The 25,672-nt window shown below is 43.9% G+C and overlaps 1 protein-coding gene across 2 annotated transcripts in view; it reads left to right on the top strand.

The window, feature by feature from the left end:
- Positions 1-23,719, top strand: part of LOC127396384 (DDB1- and CUL4-associated factor 12-like) — a 71,702-nt gene extending 47,983 nt beyond the window's left edge. For both annotated transcript variants that reach the window (XM_051644007.1, XM_051644006.1), the window contains 5 exons: positions 1,120-1,313; positions 2,425-2,490; positions 3,201-3,363; positions 11,913-12,097; positions 12,841-23,719. In XM_051644007.1, the coding sequence (XP_051499967.1) occupies positions 1,120-1,313; positions 2,425-2,490; positions 3,201-3,363; positions 11,913-12,097; positions 12,841-12,999 (767 nt within the window). In that variant the 3' untranslated portion in view covers positions 13,000-23,719. The remainder of the gene's footprint in view (positions 1-1,119; positions 1,314-2,424; positions 2,491-3,200; positions 3,364-11,912; positions 12,098-12,840) is intronic.
- Positions 23,720-25,672: the final 1,953 nt, after the last annotated feature.

Here is a 25,672-nt window from a genome sequence, read left to right as displayed (position 1 = left end):
AGAGGCAAACACTACTTGTGCTCCCAACCCCCTAACCAGTTGTCCTAAGGCCCTGAAGTCTCTCTTCATTGCCCTTGGACTTCTTGTAGCAATCTCATCACTGCCTACCTGAAAAATCACTAATGAGTAGTAGTCTTAGGGTTGAACTAGGGTAGGGAGTTTCTTCCGTACATCCTTGACCCTGGCCCCAGGGAGGCAGCAAACCTTCCTATGTAGCAGGTCTGGTCTACATATCGGGCCTTCTGCTCCCTTCAGAAGGGAGTCCCCTATGACAAGAACCAGTCTTTCTTTACTGCAGATGTTTTGATGAATGGGATGGTCCGACTAGACCTTGATGACACCTCCAAGCTGGAAGAATTTTTATTCTCACCTTTTACACTCACAAGGCACCGTATCTGTTTCTCAGTGGCACCTGGGAAGATGGTGTAGTTGTTGGGCAGACACGTTTGTGGTGCCTTTTGCCATTGCCCCCTGTCTTCCAAGGCATCACATTGAGTTGGACAGAGAGAGGACAGGGAGTTTGATGTAGCAGGGGCTCTCTCTGCCTTCTGGGTTTCTATCATGGGAGGCAGGGTGCGGCTCAAAGAATGTATTTCCCTCTCACATTCCCTAATGGCCCTCAGCCTGCCAACCTCCTCTCGGAGCTCCAGCACTAGGCGGAGAAATTCCTCCACCTGGACACACCTCCCACAGGCGTGCTCACTTCACTATGGTGTGTGAGTTGGGCACACCCTGCAGCCTGACACCTGGGTGGTGGCATTTTCCCAGGAAAACTCAGTCTGGGAAGCAGCGTCAGCTCTGGAGTGTGCAGAGCTGAGAGATGCCATTGTCAGCTGAGAGATATCAAATCAGTTTGAAAACAGATTAGGTGATCTAGCTGCTTGGAAACCACATAGACTATGCAGACAAACCAGTTGACAATGAGTTCACGATATGAACTTTACAGCTCAGTAAAATAATGTGGTTTTTTAATAATATATAAGCACCAACAGTGTGTTGAGTTAGATTAAATCAATAGTAATAATATCCTTTCTTTCATACCCTATTGTTTATTGCAGTTCCTTTTTTAAAAAGAGGAATTATGTATATATGAAATGCTGTTATGGACTATTTGTTCAGGTTCCCGGGATGGTTCAATGGGTCTCTGGGAAGTCACAGAGGATGTGTTGTCCAAAAGCAATGCTGGACATAATATCTCTCAAGTTCCTGTCTATGCCCACATAACACACAGGGCTTTGAAGGATATCCCCAAGGAGAACACCAATCCTGACAACTGCAAGGTCCGAGCGTTGGCTTTCAACAGTAAGAACAAGGTCAGTAAGATAAGCAAGACAGTTGAGAAGTCCTATGTTTGTGTGTATTAGAAAACAAAAAAAAAAGCAATCTAAATCAAATATACTGGAGAAGCAACCTAATTTTTCCCCCCTGGTTGTTTTGCATCTTTCTCATATGAGATGATCATCTTTGTCTGCTATGTCTGCTTTTGCCCCAAGTGCTTGGAGAAGTCCAGTAGAAAAAAAAAATAAAATCATATGTTTTCAGAAGGAACAGCTTTCCTATGGGTTTGATTTTAGACTTGCATCCTAAAGGGGGCAGATGGGGAATGTTTACAAGAAGCATATAAAGCACCAAAACACCTCTTGCAGCTTGAATCCTACTCTTGAGTGCTCTTGCTACTTTCCTTCACCTTTCCTGAAGACCAGCTAGCTTTCAGTCAGTTGCTGTTTTGATGGCTAAATTGGTATTGGATTGCTCAGCAAGTGAGGTGACTGACACAGGGCAGGCACCAATGCTTGCTTTGGAGTTGTTTTTTTGGCATTTGACAAACAGTAAATGTTAACCTCCCCCATGCTGATCTCTTGTTATTACTAGAGACTAATTGTACTGGGACAAGTGATAGTAGCAGTTCATCCCCCACTATTTTCTTTCTGCCCTCAAAGAATAGAGAAGGTCTAAAGCAAAGGTGTGTGTGCTATGAGAAGCATGGTGCTCCTGCAGGCTTTATTTTGCACTATAGCTGTTAACTATTCCTCTGTGATGGAGACTTTATGTAGCTTTTCCAGTAGAGCAGTGCCTGGAAAGAAATGTTTACTTCAGGGTCAGAATCAGTGTGGGAGCTGCTGTAGAGGATTGCCAACTCCAGCTTGTGCTGTCTAATAATTCATTATTTGATTGTCTAACAAGATCTATGCTTTTGAAAGATATTTTTTGTTATTTACTGTTTTTTTAATTCTTGTTCTATCTGGCACCTTTGTGCTGTAGTGTGTTCTATCAAGATCAATATAAAAAGAAAATTTATCTTGATAAGCATGTACAGAATTATGGATGAGTTCAATCTGGAGTACGCAGCCTGCCTAGTTGAGTGTGAGTTTGTAAGGACATCTATAATACAGAAACTAACTCTCTTACTTTTTTTTTTAATAGGAACTGGGAGCCGTGTCCCTAGATGGGTATTTTCACCTTTGGAAAACAGAGCACACACTATCAAAGGTTCTTTTCTGTTTGTTGATGTAACATTTCAAAAATTGCCTAGCAGTTAAGGCTGTTCATCATTCTTCATCTCCTTTAAATGCCTGAAGAAAGAGCAGCAATGTTTGTAAAACACTTTAAAGCTTTACGTAAAATGAAATGTCCAAAAAATTAGAACTTGGGGAGAGAAACTCCTCACTCCCCTTATTTTGGAGGGTAGGAGATACTCTTAACTTTCTGCCAGTGCTGGGTGAGCTGAAGTGAACCATTCCATAGAGTATGAGGGATACTTGATTAGCAGTGTTCATAAAGGAAGTTGCACTTAGTTAAGTGGAATTGCAGATCAAACCCAGAAATATCTATGCTAGTGTATGAGGTTAGCTTTTTCAGCTGAGAGATCATGTCTGTATGCACCTGCTGAATGAATAAAAGCAGCTTAGAAAGATGTAAAACAATTTACCAAAATGTCCATTGTTCTTTGCATAATATTTGGCTTCAGCCTTTATAATCTCTGTTTGGTTCAGATAAGCATCCAATCTCCTTCAGATTATTTTTTTTCTCTGGGTCAGGTTGTTGCTTTTCTCTTAAAGTTCTGTTGTGTTGAACTTACTTTTTAGCTGCATGTTGGTTTTTTTTCACTGCAACTTCCTTGAACATAGCTTACAGAATTTTTCTGTTAACATTTTGCTTTTTTCTCATAATGTGTTGATTTGTCTTTCCTCTGTTTCCAGTTACTTTCCACAAAGTTGCCTTACTGCAGGGAGAATGTGTGTTTGGCTTATGGTCAGGAGTGGTCTGTGTATGCAGTAGGATCACAGGCACATGTCTCCTTTCTGGATCCCAGACAGCCTTCTCACAATGTGAAATCCGTCTGTTCCAAAGAACGAGGCAGTGGTAAGAAATTTGTCAAAGGGTGCTTCAAGTGGTTTGCTTGCAGAAGTAGCTATTAAGACTGCAGTAAGATAAGCTTTTAATAAATAGAAAGGGTTTTTCATGTGATAGACTAAATAATTAACAGTATATATAGGTTTTGCTTTTATGACAGTATTCCTTGGGCAACCAATAAACAAAACAGCAACTCTGAAATCTAATTACAGACATCATTAGTGCTTTTATGATAAACTAAATTCTACACTATCCAAATATTACTGAACTTTTAAAACTGGTTCTTTACTTATTTTTTACTGTGTCTTATTCTGTTTTACTTCATCTCAAAGCAAATCCAGACTTCGTACCACTGTAAATACTATCTTGTCTGCTCTGTGCTATCATATTGGGAGTCTGTGCTGTGAATGATTCTTGCTTTGTAATTTTAAAGCCCTGTTTAAAGCTGTTTTCCTTTTCTGATGTGGACTCAGTATGTCAAATTGAACCTTACACAAGAGCCAAGTGTGAGGGCTTGCAGGGTGCATGGTCCCAGAAGCTTTTCTTCCCATATTCTTTATTTTCAAGCATAGAATCATAGAATCATAGAACTATTCAGGTTGGAAAAGCCCCTTGGGATCACCGAGTCCAACCATCATCCCTACTCCACAAAGTTCTCCCCTAAACCATCTCCACCAACACCACATCCAAACGACCCTTAAACACATCCAGGGATGGTGACTCCACCACCTCCCTGGGCAGCCTATTCCAGTGTCTGACCACTCTTTCTGTGAAAAAAAAATGTTCCTAATGTCCAGTCTAAACCTGCCCTGTTGCAGCTTGAAGCCCTTCCCTCTTGTTCTGTCGCTAATTACCTGTGAGAAGAGACCAGCACCAGCCTCTCTACAATGACCTTTCAGGTAGTTGTAGAGACTGATGAGGTCTCCCCTCAGCCTCCTCTTCCTCACACTAAACATTCCCAGCTCCTTCAAGCGTTCTTCATCAGATTGATTCTCTAGGCCCTTCACCAGCTTTGCAGCCCTCCTCTGTCCTCGCTCCAGCACCTCGAGATCTCTCTTGAATTGAGGTGCCCAAAACTGGATGCAATACTCCAGGTGTGGCCTCACCAGTGCTGAGCACAGGGGGGACAATCACCTCTCTACTTCTGCTGGTCACACTATTTCTAAGACAAGCCAGGATGCCATTGGCTTTCTTGGCCACCTGGGCACACTGCTGGCTCATATTCAGCCACTTGTCAATTAGAATCCCCAGGTCCTTTTCTGCCAGACACTTTCCAGCCACACTTCCCCAAGCCTGGAGCGTTGCCTGGGGTTGTTGTGGCCCAAGTGCAGGACCCGGCACTGGGCCTTGTTGAAGCCCAGACCATTAACATTAACCCAAGCATACAATCTATCCAAGTCTCTCTGTAGAGCCTCCCTATCCTCATGCAGATCAACACTCCCTCCTAACTTGGTGTCATCTGCAAACTTACTGATCATACACTCTATGTCCTTATCGAGATCATCAATAAGATGTTAAACAGAAATGGTCCCAACACTGAGCCCTGAGGAACACCACTTGTGACTGGCCCCAGCTGGATTTGACTCCATTGACCACCACTCTTTGGGCCTGACTGTCCAGCCAGTGCTTGATCCAACAGATCGTGTGCTCATCCAGGCCATGAGCAGCCAGTATTTTTATGAGAGTTCTATGGGGAACCGTGTCAAATGCTTTTTGGAGGTCCAGACAGACAATATCCACAGCCTTTTCCTCGTCAAATAGTCGGGTCATCAGGTTATAAAAGGAGATCAGGTTTGTCAGGCAGGACCTGCCTTTCATAAACCCATGCTGACTGGGCCTGATCCCCTGGTTATCCTCTAGATGTCTTCTAATAACACTCAAGATGATCTGCTCCATGACCTTCCCTGGTACCAAGGTCAGACTGACAGGTCTGTAGTTTCCCAGATCCTCCTTTCTGCCTTTCTTATAGATGGGTGTTACATTTGCTGCCCTCCAGTCCATTGGGACCTCCCCAGTTAGCCAGGACTTCAGGTAAATAATGGAAAGTGGCTTGGCCATCACGTCTGCCAACTCCTCCAGCACCCTTGGATGTAGCCCATCCGGTCCCATAGACTTGTGTGCGTCTAAGTGGCGTAGTAGGTCTCTGACCACTTCTTCTTTAATTGTGACGACCTCATTCTGCATCTCCTACCTGTCTCCTAGCTAATGTGTCTGTGTATCCATGGAACAGCTGGTTCCACTGCTAATGACTGAGGCAAAGTAGGTGTTGAGCACCTCAGCCTTTTCCTCATCCTTTGTTACTAAGATTCCCTCTGCATCCAATAAAGGATGGGGATTTTCCCTAATCCTCCTTTTGCTGTTAATGAACTTATAGAAACATTTTTATTATCCTCAACAGCTGTAGCTAGTTTGAGCTCTAGCTGCGCTTCGGCTCTCGTAATTTTCACCCTGCGTAGGTTCACTTCATCTTTATAGACTTCATGAGTGACCTGTCCCCTTTTACAAAGGTCATAGACTCTCCTTTTGTTCCTAAGGTCCAGCCAAAAGTCCCTATTTAGCCAGGCTGGTCTCCTACCCTGCTTACTGTTTTTTTGGCACACGGGGACAGCAGCTCCTGTGCCTTTAAAACTTCTTTCTTGAAGTATGTCCAGCCTTCCTGGACTCCTTTATCCTTCAAGGCAGCCTCTCAAGGGACTTTGTCAATCAGTCTTCTGAGCAGGTCAAAGTATGCCCTCTGGAAGTCTAAGGTGACAGTTTTACTAATCCCTCTCCTTGTTTCTCCAAGGATCAAAAACTCAGTCATCTCATGCTCACTGTGCCCTAGACAGCCTCCAACTTTTACTTCCCCCTCAAGATCTTCCCTGTTCACCAGAAGCAGGTCCAGGAGGGCACCCTCCCTGGTCGGCTCACTTATCAGCTGTGAGAGGAAGTTATCCTCCACACTTCCAGGAACCTCTTGGAATGTTCCCTCTCTGCTGTGTTGTATTTCCAGCAGATGTCTGGGAGGTTAAAGTCCCCCACAAGAACAGCAGCAAGTGACTGGGAGATTTCTCCCAACTGCTTATAGAAAGCTTCACCCACTTCACTGCTTTGGTTGGGAGGTCTGTAGCAGACTCCCACAGCCATATCGGCTTTATTGGCCCTTAACCTAATCCAAACACTCTCAACCTCATCATGACTACACTTATTTCCAAGCTCTCATAGCATTCTCTAACATACAGGGCCACTCCACCCCCTCTCCATCCCTTTCTATCCCTCCTGAAGAGCTTGTAGCCATCAATTGTGGCACTCCAGTTGTGTGATGCATCCCATCACATTTCTGTGACAGCCACTATGTCATAGTTTTCCTGGTGTATCATGGCTTCAAGCTCCCCCTGTTTGTTGCTCATCCAGCATGCATTGGTATGGATGCACTTCAGATGAGCTAATGATTCCAACACCTTTTTTCCACTGTGGGCTCCATTTCCTACCAGACCCTTCTCAGGTGCTTCCATGGTTTCTAAACATCTATCCTTTCTCTCAAATGAAACAACAGAGTGAGAATCCTCCCTAGTCCATCATCCTTCAAGCCCTAACAGGCCCAGTTATCTCCCCTTCCCCCTTCATATCTAGTTTAAAGCCCTGTCAATGAGCCCCACTAACTCCTGCCCCAAAAGCCTTTTCCCCCTCTGGGACAGGTGCATCTCACCTGCCACCTGCAGGCCAGGTGTCTCATAGAGCAGCCCATGATCAAAAAACCAAAGCCCTGCCTTTGGCACCAGTCACACAGCCATGCATTGATCTGCAGACTCCTCCTGTTTATCTCTTCATCCTTTCTTGCAACAGGGATGGAGGCAAACACTACTTGCACTCCAGCATGAGAAGGCACTGTGCTGTTTTGCCCATTTTAAACTATATTAATCCCAAACTAATAAGTTGCTGTCCTTATTTAGCTTGGCTCTAGGCATCCATCTCTTCACTGGGCAAGTTAACCAAAGAGAATGCATGTAGGGAAGCATTAGGTAAGTTTTCTTTATGTGGTTACTGGAATTTGAATGGTGCTGTCTAGATAAATGTCAGGGTCTGCTTCTTTCAGATACAGGAGAAGTTTATATATGTGAAAGGGTGCTTCACCAGCTCGTGTTGTCACCTGAACATCTTACCAGCAACAGCCCTTGTCCTGACCTACTGTTGGTGAGGGCTCTGTAGAGGTCCTGACACTGTCACCCTTCAGTTTCATAGGGAAGAAACACTGGAGTGTGGTGCCCAGTGGTGGCTGGTGGCTGAAAGCTTCTGCCTTGAGTATGTGATCATCCCTGCTGGGGGGATGATCTATGTGTAGGTAGCATCTCTGGGACACTAGTTCATGTCTGAAGAAAGCCTTTGATGCTGTTTTCTGTTCTGCATAGTAGGTGGATCTTTTTCTTTTGCATGTTGGTGGAGGCACTTAAGTAATATTAATTCCCAAGATACTGAGTGTTCCAACTTTCTGTTGATCTCACTGGGACTTGGAGCAGTGCAGCACCTCTAGAAAGTAGGCTGTTTATTGATTTGCAGACTAAAATCTGGGTTGACTTTTAAGTGCTTTGAAGTGTTATTTCAAAGCTTCCAAATGCACCTGCTGAACGTGTTAAGTCCACATTGCATTTAAATGTATATGCCATCTGCTTTCATACTCCCATCACCTGTTTCTGTTAAGTGTGTGTTCTGGGTGTACTTTTGGAGCAAAAATAAGACGAGGTCCCCTCTTGTGCCTTTCTCCTCTTATCCAAGCAACTGCTCTTGCTGACTACTAGAGGGCTTAAAGCTTTCTGCATGCATTTGTCAGAGCCAGGCCCTTGTAATGGAGGGAGAGGAGATATCTCCAACTTGCTCAGATGCATTTGTAGTTTTCTGATTTAAAGTGGATATTAACGCGCAGATGCATTTATAGTTCTCTGATTTAAAGTGGATATTCTTATACAAATCGGGTAAATCTACTTCAGCAGGTATGAGACTTGCATAATGGTTTCCCATTTGCAAATTGCAAATTTCTACATACAGAATCTCCCCAATACTATTTGCAAGGGATCCTTGTTTAGCTGAGACTTCAGATTTAGATTTCACAGAATCACCGAGGCTGGAAAAGACCTTTAAGATCATCAAGTCCAGCCTATGACCAACACCACCACATCGGCTAGACCATGGCACTAAGTGCCACATCCAGCCTTTCCTTGAACACATCCAGGAATGGTGCCTCCACCACTTCCCTGGGAAGTCCATTCCAATGTCTAATGACCCTCACCGTGAGGAAGTGCTTCCTAATATCCAACCTAACCCTCCCCTGGTGCAGCTTCAGGCCATGCCCTCTTGTCTTGTTGCTGGTTGCCTGGGAGAAGAGCCCAACCTCACCTGACTCCAACCTCCCTTCAGGTAGTTGTAGAGAGTGAGAAGGTCCCCTGTGAGGCTCCTCTTCTCCAGGCTAAATAACCCCAGCTCCCTCAGCCTGATACAAGCCAGGATGCCATTGGCCTTCTGGGCCACCTGGGCACACTGCTGGCTCATATTCAACGGGCTGTCAGCCAGTACTCCCAGGTCCCTCTCTGCTGGGCTGCTCTCCAGCCACTCTTCCCCCAGTCTGTAGTGCTGCCTGGGGTTATTGTGGCCAAAGTGCAGGACCCTGCACTTGGTCTTGTTGAATTTCATGCCATTGGCCTCGGCCCATCAACCCAGCTTGTCCAGGTCCCTCTGCAGCTTCTTCCTATCCTCTGGCAGATCAACACTCCCCCCCAGCTTGGTGTCACTTGCGAATTTACTAAGGGTGGACTCAATCCCCACATTCAGGTCGTCAATAAAGATGTTGAATAGGACTGGGCCCAGTTCTGATCCCTGGGGGACACTGCTGGTCACCAGACACCAACTGGATGCAGCACCATTCACCATCACTCTGGGCCCAGTCATCCAACCAGTTTTTAACCCAGCAAAGGGTGCACCTGTCCAAGCTGTGGATTGCTAGCTTTTCCAGGAGGATGCTGTGGGAGACTGTGTCAAAGGCCTTGCTGAAGTCTAGGTAGACCACATCCACAGCCTTCCCCTCATCCACTATGTGGGTCACCCAGTCATAGAAGGACATGAGATTGGTCAGGCAGGACCTTCCTTTCCTAAACCCATGTTGGCTGGACCTGATCCCCTGGTTGTCTTCTACATGCCACTTGATGGCACTCAGGATGATCTGTTCCATAACCTTGCCAGGCACCGAGGTCAGGCTGACAGGCCTGTAGTTCCCCGGATCCTCCTTCCAGCCCTTCTTGTGGATGGGCATCACGCTGGCCAACCTCCAGTCATATGGGACCTCCCCAGTCAGCCAGGACTGGTGATAAATGATTGAGAGTGACTTAGCCAATTCTTCCACCAGCTCCCTCAGCACCCTGGGATGAATCCCATCCAGACCTGTGGACTTGTTGGGATCTAAGTGGCACAGCAGGTCCCTAACTACTTCCTCCTGTATTACAGGAGGGGGATTCTGCTCCCCATCCCTGTCTACCAACTCAGGAGCCCAGTTGTCCTGAGGGTAGCTAGTCTTTTTGTTAAAGACTGAGGCAAAGAAGGTGATAAATACCTCAGGCTTTTCCTTGTCCTCCATTATTAAGTTCTCCCCTCATCCAATAAGGAATGAAGACCTTCCTTTTGTTGTTAATGTATTTATAAAAGCTTTTTTTATTATCCTTTACAGAGATGGCTAGATTAAGTTCTAGCTGAGCTTTTGCATCTCTAATTCTCTTTCTACATGCCCTTACAATATCCTTAAATACTTTCTGATTCACCTGCCCCTTTTTCCGAAGTTGATACACTCTTTTTTTATTTATGAGTTCTTGTAATAGTTCCTCACTCAACCAGGCCGGTCTTCTTCCCTGCCGGCTCCTTTTTCGGCACATAGGGACAGCCTGCCCCTGTGCCTTCATCATTTCATTCTTAAAGTAACCCCAGCCTTCCTGGGGCCCTTTGTTTTTGAGGGCTGCTTCTCAAGGGACTCTCTGAACCAGTGTCCTGAAGAGACAGCCCTCCGGAAGTCCAAGGTAGAGGTTTTGCTGACAACCCTCCTAACTTCACCACATATTGAAAATTCTATCATACCATGGTCGCTGTGCCCAAGACGACCTCCTACCACTGCATCTTCCACCAGCCCTTCCCTGTTTGTAAACAGTAGGTCCAGCGTGGCACTACACCTGGTAGGCTCACTTACCTGCTGTAGCAGGAAGTTATCATCCATACATTCCAGAAACCTCCTGGATTGCCCCCTTTCTGCTGTGTTGTACTTCCAGCAGACATCTGGTAAGTTGAAGTCCCCCACGAGAACAAGGGCTAGTGAACACAAGACATCTCCAAGTTGTTGAAAGAATGTCTCGTCAGTCTCTTTATCCTGGTCGGGTGGTCTGTAGCAGACTCCCACTAGGATATCAGCCTCATTGGCCTTCCCCTTTATCCTTACCCATAAACATTCTGCCTTGGTGTGTCTAACATTGAATTCTAGGCAGTCAAAGCGCTGCTTAACATATTAACGCCACCCCACCACCTCTCTTGCCTTGCCTGTCCCTTCTAAAGAGCCTGTAGCCATCCATTGCAGCACTCCAACCATGCGAGTCATCCCATTACATTTCCGTGATGGCAATTATATCATGGTCTCCCTGGTGCACAATAGCTTCTAACTCTTGTTTATTTCCCATGCTATGGGCGTTGGCATATATACACTTGAGTTGCTGTACAGATATCCTGACCATTTCATACAAACAAAATGTACTCCTTTTACTCAATCTAATGACATAACTGAACTGTGCTAGAATGTTTTGTTTGGACTGGAAACCTGTTGTAGCTTCCCATGTGCTGGTGTAATGTGGTGGTGCTTGGGTTGTAGGATTCTTAGTCTGTTTTCATTGCTGCATTAACTGCTAAAAGTGTTAGCTACAAAGAATAAGGTGGGCTTGTGAGAGAATATTTGAGCAGGGATAGCTTCAAAATTATTTAAGAGCTTGATCTATCTTAGCAACAAAGTGACTCATTATTATTATGGTTATACTTGCCTACAACTAGCCTGTTGATTGGCAAAATTATATTTGGTGGCAGCTGGGACAGTAATTTTTCTCACATAGTTACTTATTGCAGCTTGGCAGGTAGCTAGATAGAGTGCGAGCTCATGGAGGAAACCAATGTGATGTTCTTTCCTCTGTCTGCTGCCATGTACTTGCTCATGGTGTGTTTGCCTAGAGGCTCATGGCAGACAGAGCAAAGCTGCTCTTGATCCTGAATGGCTTGTGATCTTTGCTTATCTAGCAGAGCTGGGGTCTGCTGAGAATCAGACTTCTTACTATGCACCACCATCAGTGTAGCTGATGGAGAAGGGAAGTAGTATATGTAGTTGAAGCTGCTGTTTCAGTAGTATCAAGGGGATTTATCTGCGCTATTCCATAACAGTGGGGAAATTTGTATTGTGGAGAATACTAATAGGTAGTTCCTCTTAAAGAAAATATTAGACCTCAAGCAGCAGCACTGCAGAATCAAAGCATCCATCTTACTGTGTTGTATGTCCCTTTTCTGTTTGATAGGTATTCGATCAGTGAGCTTCTATGAGCACATCATCACAGTAGGAACAGGGCAAGGCTCCTTATTGTTTTATGATATCAGGGCCCAGAGGTTCCTGGAGGAAAAGCCCCCACGTGCCTGCTATGGACAGAAGCAGAAATTAGGAGGAAGTGAAATTTTAAAGTTGACTACTGGGAAAGGCTGGCTGGTGAGTATCTTGTAGCTGTTGGAGACCCTTTACATAGGAATGCCATAGGGCTCGAACTGGTTCTTTTTGTAGTCATGGGAGCTATTGTATGAAATGAGTCCCAGTAAAACAGTGATCATGTAACTGATAACTGTAATAATGAAAAACAAGAAGTACTGCAGAATTGCTTTCTACAAAAGCTTTATGAAAGTGTATTGAATGGTTGGTATAAGGCATACTGACTACTTTTCTAATGCACTGATTCATATATTAACTAGATTTTATAACTTTATATTTTCAAATGTAATCTAACATAGTTTTCAGAACATCAAACACAAAATACATTGTCTTCCTTTAAAAGCATGCTACTCTAACATGGTACTCAAAGTTAGAGAGATTTAATTTAATTGTGTGCAATTTTAGAAACTCTGGCTTCCTGAAGTAATGCCATGGCAGGCACTTGAGTTCAGTTTCCTGAAATGTTATCATAAAGCAGTTAATCGTTTTGTCTAACCTCTCTCTACTATCTTTTGTATCGTTGTGATGTAACTTTAAAAACTAATGAAACTTGATATCTTCCCTACCCTTCACCTTTCCCCCTCCAATGTTTGGCCCAAATGTCCTCAGAAAAAGCTTCAGGAAGCTTAAGGGAAGTATTAACAGAAAAGATCCCTTTTTAGGCTCTGGAAGCTACCTTCTGCTTTTGTACAACAAGGTTTTGGGTTTGTTTGGCAACAATAACAATCTAAACTTTCCTTTAACAGAATCATGATGAAACCTGGAGGAATTATTTTTCTGACATAAATTTTTTTCCAAATGCTGTTTACACCCACTGCTACGACTCGTCTGGAACAAAACTCTTTGTGGCAGGAGGCCCCCTTCCATCAGGACTACATGGAAATTACGCTGGTCTCTGGAGCTAATGATAAACATTATAAATGTTGATCTTTAGACAGATTTCCAGTTTTCTTTCCCTTTTTTTAACAACAAAATTGTGTGATGCCATTGATTTCTGATTTAAATGCAAGTTATTTTTTGGTCTCCAAAAGCCTTGTGCATCTTTTTGAAACAGTTTTTTGCTTTAATCTCCTTGATCCTTTATATGAGGGGTTTTCAAAATCCCTTTTTTAATTGTATTTACTCCAAATTACTCTTCCCCCACGTTAAGACTATCTTGGCCATTGTGCCCCCTCCCCTACTTTGCTGTGAGGTAGGATTCTTTTCTTATAGAGTGGTTACTCCTGGGCTTTCTGTGAAAGTTTAGGGGCTGTGTGTGTGTGTGCAGATACTTTGTGTCAGTTACATTACCTGAAGTGAGGACTACTTGTAATTAAAAATGTTTATAAGAGATAAGCTACTACTTTATCTGCAGAGCCTGGCTGTGGCCTTGGTTGATCTTCTTTTTTAAAAGTACAAGTCTAATGACAATGTTTATACATGGAGGAATATAATTTTAAGGTGTACTCATTTGAGCCCAGGGATAGATTCCCCAGGTGTATTGCCCAAACTGCAGAAGTGCAGGAGTTCTCAAAAGTGTACTTGTATTTGAATTGTAGTTTACAGCAGTGCCAGGAGCAAAAATTTATCTTCTCTTTCTTCTCTGCCTATCCAAAGTTGCACAACTGGAGTTCGTGTAGGGTGTTCTGCAGCATGGCTATTGCAGGGTGACATTACATTGAGGTCCTGCAGAGGTGCTGAGAGGAAATGGGGGCTAGGGACATGAGTGTTCTTGTCATTCAAAATGAACTAAATCTGTCCGTTTTCCAAATGAGACAAGGTTCCTTAGTATGCTGTTGCAGTAGCTCATGGTTTCTTAATAAACTGTCTAAAACCCAGGACCTTTTTTGTCCCAGATTGTGGAAACTTTTCCTGTATTAGCTGTTCTGGTTGGTTATCTCCTCTAATAAGCCATTTGAATAAATGAATTGTTTTGGGTTTTTTCTCCAATGTTAAAGAGTGCATTTCAGACTTGTCTAATGCAAACTAGAAGCTTTCCATGTAGCAAGATAACTTGCTGTTAGCTCACATTGTGCTAGCATCTTCTGTCATTCTTCTTGCTATAGGAGATGCTCAATCTTTCCCCAAATTCCCTGTTGCCTTCTGCATTCAAACTCCCTCAAACTTCATGTTGGACTGGGCGGGGAGAATAGCTCCAATGCACTTCAGGTCTAGCTGTGAAGCATGTGCATTCCAGGGTGATGGTCTTACCTAATATTCATCTAAAATTCAGGACTCCAAGGTGCTCCTCCTAGCCTTTTGGTAGGCATCAAAGTCTCAGCTTGCTACTGATGCCTCTGTCCTCTGCTGGGATTAATGCCTTTCCCCTGCCCCTGTCACCAGTGGAGCAGAGTGTGCCTGTACCTCACTGCTTTGGTGCCAAATGGGCAGTTGGCTGAAGCTGAGAAGAAAGACAAGTCTGGGACATGCTCTGTTTCCCTGTTTCTTCTGGAGATCACAGCCACCACTACAGAGTAGCTCTAGTCCCTTATGCTGTTCTTGCCAGACTGCCTAGAGCTAGTCTGCAAGTGACCTCATGGTCCCTCTCCTCTTTGTACTCAGTATCTTCATCAGTAACAGCAAGTTTAATTTCCATTTGGTAGTGGAGACTTGGATGCAAGGAATGCAGTTCTCTCCCATCTGGATAGAAATCCTGGCAAGAGAAGAGCTCCCAGATGTGCACCTGTCCCACAAGTGTAATTTACTCACACTAAGCACTGACACAGGTGCTTCATAAACAGATCTTACGGTGTTTTATAATTCTACTTCCTTTGTGGGTTGGATGCTTAAACTGAATCAGTTCACGGTACTACGTGTGTGGCTATTCAGATTTTTCTCTGAAAAGGAGCAAACATGCCATGGGTTAGCGAAGGAGCTCTCAAATTCTATTTAGAATCATAGAACAGTTTGGGTTGGAAAGGACCTTAAAGATCATCTAGTTCCAACCTCTCCACCATGGGCAGGGACACCTCCCACTAGACCAGGTTGCTCCAAGCCCCATCCAACCTGCCCTTCAACACTGCCAGGGATGGGGCAGCCACAGCTTCTCTGGGCAACCTGGACCAGGGTCTCACCACCCTCACAGCAAAGAGTTTCTTCCTAACATCCATTCCCCCTTGTCCCATCACTCCCTGCCCTTGTCAAAAGTCCCTCCCCAGCTTTCCTGGAGCCCCTTTAGATACTGGAAGGCTGCTATTAGGTCTCCCCAGAGCCTTCTCCAGGCTGAACAACCTCAACTCTCTCAGCCCATCTTCGTAAGAGAGGTGCTCCAGCCCTCTCATCATCTTTGTGGCCTCCTCTGGACTTGCTCCAAGAGCTCCATGTACTTCCTGTGTTGGGGGCTCCAGAGCTGGACAGAGAACTCCAGGTGGGGTCTCACAAAAGCCAAGTAAAGGTGGAGAATCACCTCCCTCAACCTGCTGGCCATGCTTCTTTTGATGCAGCCCAGGACACGGTTGGTTTCTGGGCTGCAAGTGCACATTGCCGGCTCATGTTGAGCTTCTCATCACTCAACACCCCCAAGTCCTTCTCCTCTGGGCTGCTCCCAATCCATTCTCCACCCAGCCTGTATTTGTGCTTGGGATTGCCCTGAGCCATGTGCAGGACCTTGCGCTTGATTATGGTGAACTTCATGCAGTTTGCATGAGCCCACCTCTCCAGCCTGTCAAGGTCCCTCTGGATGGCATCCAGAGTTGTTAATTGGTTTTTTTTAAGATGATGTAATGGTGTCTATGTTGTTCTGTGATGGCAACATACTGATGCCCATTATTAGTTGAAATAAGAAAAATTTTGGGGAAAAAAAATCACATTTGAGTAAAAATCACATAAAAGAGAACATAAGGGACGCACAGAATAAAAGCAGGGCCTAGATAACAGTGAAACAGTAAGAATTAGACACAACCAGATTCCAATTAGAGAAAAACACTCCCCAAGCAGTCAACAGCCTGGCCTTGGGACAGGCCTGCAGGATACCTGCTAGAGAGATGGAAGGGAAGGAAAGGAGCATTGCCCACAGCTTATTTTGGTTACAGCCTTGAGCATTGGGGGAAACCACAATGAATAAGTAAAATCACTGTATTAATATATTAATGATCCATTAGCATACTAAAATTCACAGCCACAGTCTAGAGGGACCCCTACTAACAACAAGCCCCTTACTCTTTGAGCAGGCACAGTGAAATTCCTGAGCATTGCCACTTTAAATGGAAGCGAGGGGTTAGTGACCAATCCTGTGTGCCAGTGACAGAATAATGTTAAAGTTCTTTCTCATGTTTTTGGGTGTAAAAGTAGCACTTGCATTTCGGGAAACTGAGCTTGCTTTGTGGAGTACCGCCCTGCTCCCTTTTCTGTGCAGACCTGCATATTAAAGCAGGTATCTCGACTCTGTGTGTGCGGATTGGCTTCTTGCACAGCAGGTAACAGACCTTGCTTTCGGGACAACAATACTGCTTTGATTATTTTAGGGATTTTGAAAAGTAGAAGTATACAGAGAAAATAAATATTTGTGAAGTATGGCAGGATGTGTATTTCTAGGATTGCTCCTTCCACTATTGTGTAAGGTTCTTTGATCATGGGTGTCACAGTTTGACTCCGGATTGGCAATTAAACCAGAGACAACAATGTTCTTGATCCCCTCCCCCTCCCACCCAAATAGGGAAAGGAAAGAGAATAAAGAGAGGGAGACTTTCTGGATTAAAAACTAAACTACACAGCTTTAATTAAACATTAATGATGAAAGAAAATATATACAATTATATACAAATATTTTCAGATATGTGCAAACCCCTCTTGCCTCCCTCCACCCCCAGCAACTCCCACAGCACTCTCCTTAGCTGTGAACAGTCCCAAAAAGTCCCGGAGCTGCCAGACAGAGGGTAGAGTTATGAGGGTCAAAGGATGCACAGCCTAGGGGTCGATGGTGATGGAACACTTGCTGCTAGTTAAAAGAAAGCTTACTGAAGGAAAAAAAAAATAGTAAAAGGAAAAGTGGCTTCATCCTGGCTCAAACCAGGACATTGGGTTACTTTTCAAGACACCAGGCCTACTGGAGACAAATGGAATGTACCTGTCCCAGAGGGGGAAAAGGATACTGGGGGAGGAGTTAGCAGGGCTCATTGACAGGTCTTTAAGCTAGGTTTGTAGGGGGAAGGGGATACAACTGGGCGTCCTGTAAATAAGAGAGGACTGGGCTTGCCAGAGAGCAGCCTGTGCACAGCATGCCAGTGCTAAAAAGCCCCAGCTCAAATACATCTCTAGTGCAGCTCAAGTGCATCTATACTAATGCATGCAGCATGAGCAACAAGCAGGAGGAACTGGAAGCCATTGTGCAACAGGACAGCTATGACACAGTTGCCATCACAGAAACATGGTGGGATGGTTGTCATGACTGGAGTGCTGCAATGAGTGGCTACAAACTCTTCAGAAGGGATAGGTGCAGGAGGAGAGGCGGTGGTATGGCCCTGTATGTTAGGGAAGGTCTTGATTGTCTTGAGCATCATGATGATAATGGTGACGATAGGGTCGAATGCTTATGGGTAAGAATCAAGGGGAAGGCTAACGAGGCAGATGTCATGGTAGGGGTCTGTTACAGACAACCCACTCAGGATGAAGAGGTTGATGAAGCATTCTACATGCAGCTGGGTAAGGTTTCAGAATCGCTAGCACTTGTTCTTGTGGAGGACTTCAACTTACCAGATGTCTGCTGGAAACGCAATACAGCAGATAGGAAGCAGTCCCAGAGATTCTTAGTGTGTGGAAGATAACTTCCTAACACAACTGGTGACTGAGCCAACTAGAGAAGGTGCTCTACTAGACTTGCTGTTTGTGAACAGAGAAAGACTAGTGGGGGATGTGAAGGTTGGTGGCAGTCTTGGGCAAAGCGATCATGAGATGGTGGAGTTTTCTATTCTTAGGGAAGTAAGGAGGGAGGTCAATAGAACTACCTCATTGGACTTCTAGAAGGCAGACTTTGACTTCTTTAAGAGATTGGTTGATGGCATCCCTTGGGAAGCAGCCCTCAAGGACAAAGGAGTCCAGGAAGGCTGGACATTCCTCAAGAGGGAAATCCTCAAGGCACAGGAGCTAGCTGTCTCTGTATACTGTAAAACAAGCCAGCGGGGTAGAAGACCTGCCTGGCTAAACAGAGAGCTTTGGGCAGAGCTCAGGAAGAAAAGGAAAGTCCACTGGCTATGGAAGAAGGGGCAGGCAACTCAGGAAGAGTACAGGGTTGTTGCAAGATTATGCAGAGAGAAAATTAGAAAGGCCAAAGCTCAGCTAGAACTCAATCTGGCTAGCATCATCAAAGATAATAAAAAGTGTTTTTACAAGTACATTAACTGTAAAATAAGAGCAAAGGGGAATATCTACCCTCTACTGGATGTGGGAGGAAACCTTGTGACTAAGGACAAAGAAAAGGCTGAGCACCCACTTTGCCTCAGTTTTTGTCAGCAATGCTAATTGCTACCCGGGGGTCCAGCTCTCTGAACTGGAAGATAGGGATGAGCAGAATGCAGCCCCCACAGTCTGGGAGGAAATCATCAGTGACCTTTTGTGTCACATAGGTGTGCACAAGTCTATGGGACCAGATGAGATCCACCCAAGGGTACTTAAGGAGCTGGCAGAAGTGCTCACCAAGCCACTCTCCATTATTTATTAACAGTCCTGCCTAACCAGGGAGGTCCCAGGTGACTGGAAGCTAGTAAATGTGATGCCCATCTACAAGAAGGGACAAAAGGATGCTCCTGGATACTACAGACCTGTCAGTCTGACCTCAGTGCCAGGGAAGGTTATGGAGCAGGTCATCTTGAGTGCCATCACTCGGCACATACAAGACAACCAGGTGATCAGGCCCAGTCAGCATGGGTTTACGAAAGGCAGGTCCTGCCTGACTAACCTGATCTCCTTCTACAACAAGGTGACCCACCTAGTGGATGAGGGAAGAGCTGTGGACATTGTCTATTTGGACTTGAGTAAAGCCTTTGACACTGTCTCCCACAGCATTCTCCTTCAGAAACTTGTGGCATTGGGCTTGGATAAATACACTGTGCGCTGGATAAAACCTGGCTGGATGGCCAGGCTAGTTAGTTAACAGAGTTAAATCTGGCTGGTGTCCGGTCACAAGTGGTGTTCCCCAGGGTTCAGTACTGTGGTCTGTTCTCTTTAATATCTTTATTAACAATCTGGATGAGGGGACTGAGTGCACCCTCAGTAAGTTTGCAGATGACACCAAGCTAGGTGGGTGTGTTGATCTGCTAGAGGGTAGTGAAGCTCTACAGTGGGACCTAGACAGGTTAGATCAGTGAGCCAAGGTTAATTGTATGGGGTTCAACAAGGCCAAGTGCCAGGTCCTGCACTTGGGTCATAACAACCCCATGGTAAGCTACAGACTTGGTGATATGTGGTTGGAAAGGGACCTGGGGGTGTTGATTGACAGTCAACTAGATATGAGTCAGCAGTGCATGCAGGTGGCTGTGAGGGTGACAGAGCCCTGGGACAGGCTGCCCAGAGAGTTTGTGGAGTCTCCTTCTCTGGAGACTTTCAAGACCTGTCTGGATGCATTTCTGCGTGACCTGCCCTAGATTCTGTGGTGGTCCTGCTCTGGCAGGGGGATTGGACTCTATGATCTCCAGAGGTTCCTTCCAACCCCCTACCATTCTGTGATTTTGTGATCTCCCTGAGTACTTTCATGTGTGGTCCTAAAGCCTGGTAGTGTGAGTGTCCTTTTCCTCTCCTTTTTTTTTTTTTTTTTTCTGTGTAGGAAGTTTTGGATGATTCTCAGAAGAATCTGGACAATGATATAAAACTCCTTAAGTCTCACATGCTTCTATGTATTCTGCTTTCAGGGTGCTTTCTTGCAAAGATGACTTCTCATGGGGAGGAAGCCATCTTTGTTGCTGTATGAAAAGCTCACAAAAAAGCTGGAAACAAACTAGATAGTGCTGCAAGTATACAAACAAAATGAGTCAGAGAGAACTTAATTTCTAGCCTGTTTCAGTGGTTTTAAATGCTTGTAGCAATACAGATGGTAAGTTTCAAAATATTTTGTGGTTAGTCATATGGCACTTTTGGTCCAGTCAATGTTAGAAACTGAGACAGAGAAAGATGATGATATTCCAACTGTCCAAATATAAGTAATAGGAGAAAAAGCCAGGTTTTCTTACTTTATTTGATTTTGTTGACCTACTAGTTTATATATCAGAATTGAAATCCAGGATCATGGTGAGAAAAGCAAGGATTTCCCACTGAAGTGCAGGAATGACTGTACAGCAGTGAATCTCTTGGCTCTGCATGGAGGTGAGTCAGGTGCACCCCATTGTTCAAATGGCAGATACACCCCTGCAATGGATAGAATTAAGTCTGGTGACTGTGCCCCAGTAGCTTCTTGGACAGCTCACTATGCTCTGCTGAGACACAGTGGCATTCACATTTTCAGGCTGTCTTATGTTTTCCAATGTTTCTTAATTATTTTCCTCCCTTGCTCTTTCTTGCCCTCCTGAATAGTCTGGGGTTGCCTCCTCCAACTCAAATAGTCCCATTACTGTAGCTATATTGTACTTGCAGAGGTGACTTCTGTTGAGCAAAAATGAGCTTGCTGACATTTTGTCTCCATGCTGGAGACCTTCAGTTTGCTTTATTTTAAACTGGATATATTTTTGAGGCTGGCTCAGACTGTAGAACTGGGCAGTTACCCTAGTACATGTTTCACTGATGGGAGGATTACACAGTAACAGTCTATTTCTGGGGGAGAACAGACTTTGGTTTCTCTTGCATTAGGCACTTGAAAGAGAGAAAAGAATGTTCATCATAGTAAACCTTCAGACTTTTCTTCCTACTGTTGACTTTTCAGTCATGTGGGATCTTTTGTGTTGCTGGTGAGTATAGGAAGCAGTTAATTTTACTACGCAGCTCTTTTCAGTAGACTACCATGTTAATTTGGGTATCTTTGAATATTATATTTTCAGTATGCATAATCACATGTAATCAAACTAGTGACTTGATTATGGGTTTGGTAATACTCAGCTTGTAAGTACTGGGTAGCAACCCCTCAGTAACAACTGGGTGCTATGTGATGGACATTCCTAAGGAAGCAGAAGCTACTTTGCAGTGTTGGCTTGAGCATAGCAATGAGGGTGGTGCTCACCTTCTTCACCAAACACTGTATTCCTGGTAATTCCTCCAGTTTTCTCCCTTGTACAGTCAAGTCAGCCAGGGAGAACTGCTAGTGCTTTCCTCAGGTTGGGTGCTTTTTGAGATTGCTGTAAAGAAATGAGTCCATTTGTTTGGTTCATTCATCAGTGCTGCTGGTGATAGTCCAAGGTGAGTAAATTACAAAAAAATAATTAATAGGTGTTTGTTCCTAATATCAGTTGTTAATTTTCTGCATAGATCCATTTTTAAGATTCATTACAAGAGTTTGCAGTGATCTTACTGGACTTTGTCCACAAAGGTTATATTCACATTGTGGGTAACTCTTGCGACTCCCTTAATGAGATGGACTCCTGAACTTCATTATGGGGATATATTTGCTGCCTCCATTTTCAAGTCTTTTTGTATCTTAAGGATTAGGATATTTACATATCAGTTATTCTCCAAAATTTCATCCTCTTCCTTCGCCTGAGCCCTTGCTTTGTATATAGCTTGCAGCTACAGAGTTAACAGATTAAAGTTATGATCTAGATATGCAGAGTGATGGTTTGGTGTCTTAATTTCTGCCTCTTAGAGAGGCACTTGCTGACCTTGTGAATGGATGTCCCTTACTTGGTGCAGATGTGAAATAAAGCAGGCTTGCCTAGACCCTTCATGGAGGTCACCTGCTTTGTTTGCAAGAAACCAAGAACAGATGGGCTGTCAGTTGCTGCATTTTGGCAAAGCAACAGTATCTTTCAGCAGTTAGGTGGGAGGTCTGAGATCTATTTGTGGTGGTCTGATACTCTTATTTTCCATAAATGCACTTTTCCAAGGTGTCTGAGAGGTTCTTAACTAGCTTCCATTGCAGTTGCTGCTATGATTACATTACTGAACTGGGGTACAGCTTGTTCCTAGGAACACTGTTGCAGAGCTGTGTGTGATGCAGGCAGAGCTGATCCTCTGGTCAGTACACGCTGAGGCCTGGACTCCTATGCTAGCCAGGCACACACTCTCTAGCTTAAAGCCAAGTGAAAAAGCCCTGTATACACTGCTGGCCACTTCACAGCCAGAGCCCATGGTGTGACCTCAACTTAAAATGCATTTGTGAGTGTTACAGTGCCTTTAGTAACTTATTTTTAAAGTATCTGAAGCACAGACACCAGGAATTTGTCCATGTTGCAGACAAGGGAGAGTGGAAAGGAGAATACAACCACATCTTGTCTGAAGGGATCTCCTATATGTACTCTCCTTTGCCTCTGCAAGTGGACACTTTGGTATGTGGTGAGGATGGGCAAGGAGGCATAAGAGAAAAGATGAGAGCCCAACAGTGTTTGGTATTGGTCTCAGGGCTCCTGAGGAATTAAAAAACATAGAGGGAATACTTATTCATTGCTCAAGGAGCATTTGTGAAAGGGCTTAATCAGAAACATTTTCAGAGAGATCAAGTAGATATCCTTGTCGTTCTTGTTTCTCCATGTTAATTTTCAAGGATTTAAATTAGGAAGTGTCTTTTTGAGAAGCTGGGTTTCTTTATCAAAACCATATGGTACTTGGCTAATTATAAGAATGCTCTTGACAGAAAGGAATATTCCCAATGAAAAACTGAGTGCCTTTTTCTAACAGCAATTCTCTCTAGTATTCTACTTGGAGGTATGGTCTAAGAAAGTGCACACAGATCTAAAACAGGGTGCCAGGGTTGGCAGAGTTGAGAATGTGGACTGCCTGACCATTTCTGTACCCCAAACAACACCAAGTAAAATGCTTGGTTGTATACAAATTCTGGTAATTAAACTGAAACTGAGAGGGTATGTAAAAACCCTTGCAGCATAGTGTGATATCTTTATAGCCCTAGATGTATATTCTTTGACCTCAGAACAAAAATCTAGATGTCAATATGTTTTCTTAGGAACTGCTTTTCTAGATTCTCTTATTAAAAGGGAAAATTCAGGTGCTGAATCTTAAAATCTCATTAAACTTGTACTTTTTATTTGCCCATTCACCTGGTTCCCACAGTCTCAGGGTATCACTATGACTCATCCAAATAATAATTAAACAGACCAACCAGAGGTTAAAATGTGCCTTTGTCTTCTGGTACCTTGATCTTTGTTATCTCACAAACTCATCACTGTCTTAGGGCTGGATATGTGCATTGTCTTTTTCTAAGATATACATGTTGAAGTTGCAACAGGTTTGTATTGTTACTTGTGACTTGTTCTATTTATTAGGATGTGGTATAGACACAAATCAATACACTGGTTTGTTTTGGAATCAGTCTTACCAGTGACATCTAGTAGTGCTTGCTTGTATGTTAATGTGTACACATGTTGGATCTTCCCCATCACCTATGATGTATATGATGCACAAACTACACAAGGTGTTTTAAAATGTGTGGTGATCACAACTTGTTGCCTGAGGGTAGGATGTCTTACAGTGAACTGTTTTTAATGTTTTTTTCCAATGTATTTAGTAAGATTCAAAGCCTTGGGGAGAAAAAAAAATAAAGATCAGAACTTGCTCATATTTGCTGGCTCTTGTTCTGAATCCAGGGTCTGATGTTTGTTAATAACTCTCGCAATTCCATCCACTGGAATTGGAAAGCCTTTCTCAGCTTGCTGTTTCTGTCTTGAGCTGTGTCAGAAACAGCACTGGATCCCAAACTATCACAGAAGCTGTCAAGTAAAGTAGTAACAGCTCTCTAAATGTCACAGTGCACATTTTTAACTAAGGTAAAACTGTTCAGAATTACTAATGCAGCTTACAAATGGAACAGTGGGAAATTGCAGATAGTATGCAAAATCAGCCTGTCTGTACATGGAGCTCAATGTTCAGAGTTACCTTGTAAATTGTTTCTCCTCTCTGAAAAGTGATTTTTAAAATATTTTTTTCCCCCCAAATACAAAGACATTGCATGTTTGGCTTTGTTTGCTGAATTGACAAAGGATATCTTCTTAAACTGACATCTGGAATTTGGGCTTAGTTTCTGTCTCTTATGCAGATAGCAGAGAATGTCACTTCCCAGCTATAAGGTTAATTTGATCATAAGAGCATGAAAACAGGAACACTTCTTCACTTGCTGTGGCCTTCATTGGGCATGCATATCCATAATTAACTGAATTACAGTACTGCATTCTGTTGATCTATGAGGCTACCTTTGGTTTTAGAATCAGTCAGCACAATCAGTCATCAGTGTATTGACATTAATACATATAGGAGCTCTGATGTATGTGTATTTCCTATGCAAACTGTATCTGTTCTCTATGTACCCCAGTGCAGACTTAATCTGGAGTTGTCTTTTTAGTCCTTGTAACTTCAGAGTTTCTTCAAATTCAGTAAGGTCTTGTTTCTATCACAGTCACTTTTCAGAGTAAAACAGATTGGTTTAGCTTTGTTTTGTAATCTTTAGCACCTTCTTCTTCTCTCATTTCTTCCTAGTTCACCTTTAACAATCAGTTCAAAGCTGCTTGCCTAGTCTGAAAAATATCAAGTCATAATAAAAAGAAAACCTGTAGCCCACTGTAGAAAGATCCCATTGTGATTTTACCATAAACTTCAGTGACTGGCTGCCTTGGAAGTGGAGAATCCACTCCTGCACGGTCTACAGAAGCTGAAATTTTCTTGCATCCATATTGTATAGTGGATGTCAGCAGTCAGGAAGTGAATGTACCCTGTGCCTACACTCAGTGTGTTAAACTGATCAGTGGTGGTTTAGTCAACCAGAGAACTGGCATATTAGGCTGCTACTCAATGTTATAACTAAAGATAACATGAAGGGTAAAACCAGTTACTTTCTGCTGACTTTATGCAATTTAAAGGCTTTCTTCAATGACGTTTTTTGTGTTTATCCTATTTGGTATATTATGAAAAACCTGTGCTATGGTAAGGCTACGAGTGTCATGGTTTGACTCAGGATCAGCAATTGAACCAGCTACAACAATGCTCTCGATCCCTTCCCGCTCCCACCCAGGTGGGGAAAGGAGAGAGAATAAAGAGAGAGAGACTTTCTGGATTGAAAACTAAACTACACAGCTTTAATTAAACACTAATGATAAAAGAAAATATATACAATTATATACAAGAATGTTCAGGAATGTGCAAACCCCTATTGCCTCCCCCCACCCCCAGCAACTCCCACGGCATCTCCTGAGCTGTGAGCAGTTCTGAAATGTCCCAGAGCTGCTGGAGAGAGTGGCAGAGCAGACAGGAGCTGAGGGGAGAGTTATGAGGGTCAGGAATGCACGAGCCTGGGGATCAACAGTGATGGACAGTCAGAGTCCTCCCTGGATGCTGGCCATGGACGGAAGAGAAGGGAAGAAGAAGCAGGAAGGAAGTTGATTTCTGTGATCCCTGATCTTACACCAAGCTTACATAGATCTATGGAATGGAATACTTTGGTCAATTTTGCTGTCCGTCTAGTCCACTCCTCCCTACTGGAGGGCTGTAGATATGACTCTTCTGGTGACCTTGCAGTTCTGG

Source organism: Apus apus, assembly GCF_020740795.1.
Source record: "Apus apus isolate bApuApu2 chromosome W unlocalized genomic scaffold, bApuApu2.pri.cur SUPER_W_unloc_1, whole genome shotgun sequence".
In the NCBI taxonomy this organism is placed as follows: domain Eukaryota; kingdom Metazoa; phylum Chordata; class Aves; order Apodiformes; family Apodidae; genus Apus; species Apus apus.
The sequence above is the reverse complement of the archived record's forward strand: the minus strand, read 5'-3'. Positions and strand labels throughout refer to the sequence as shown.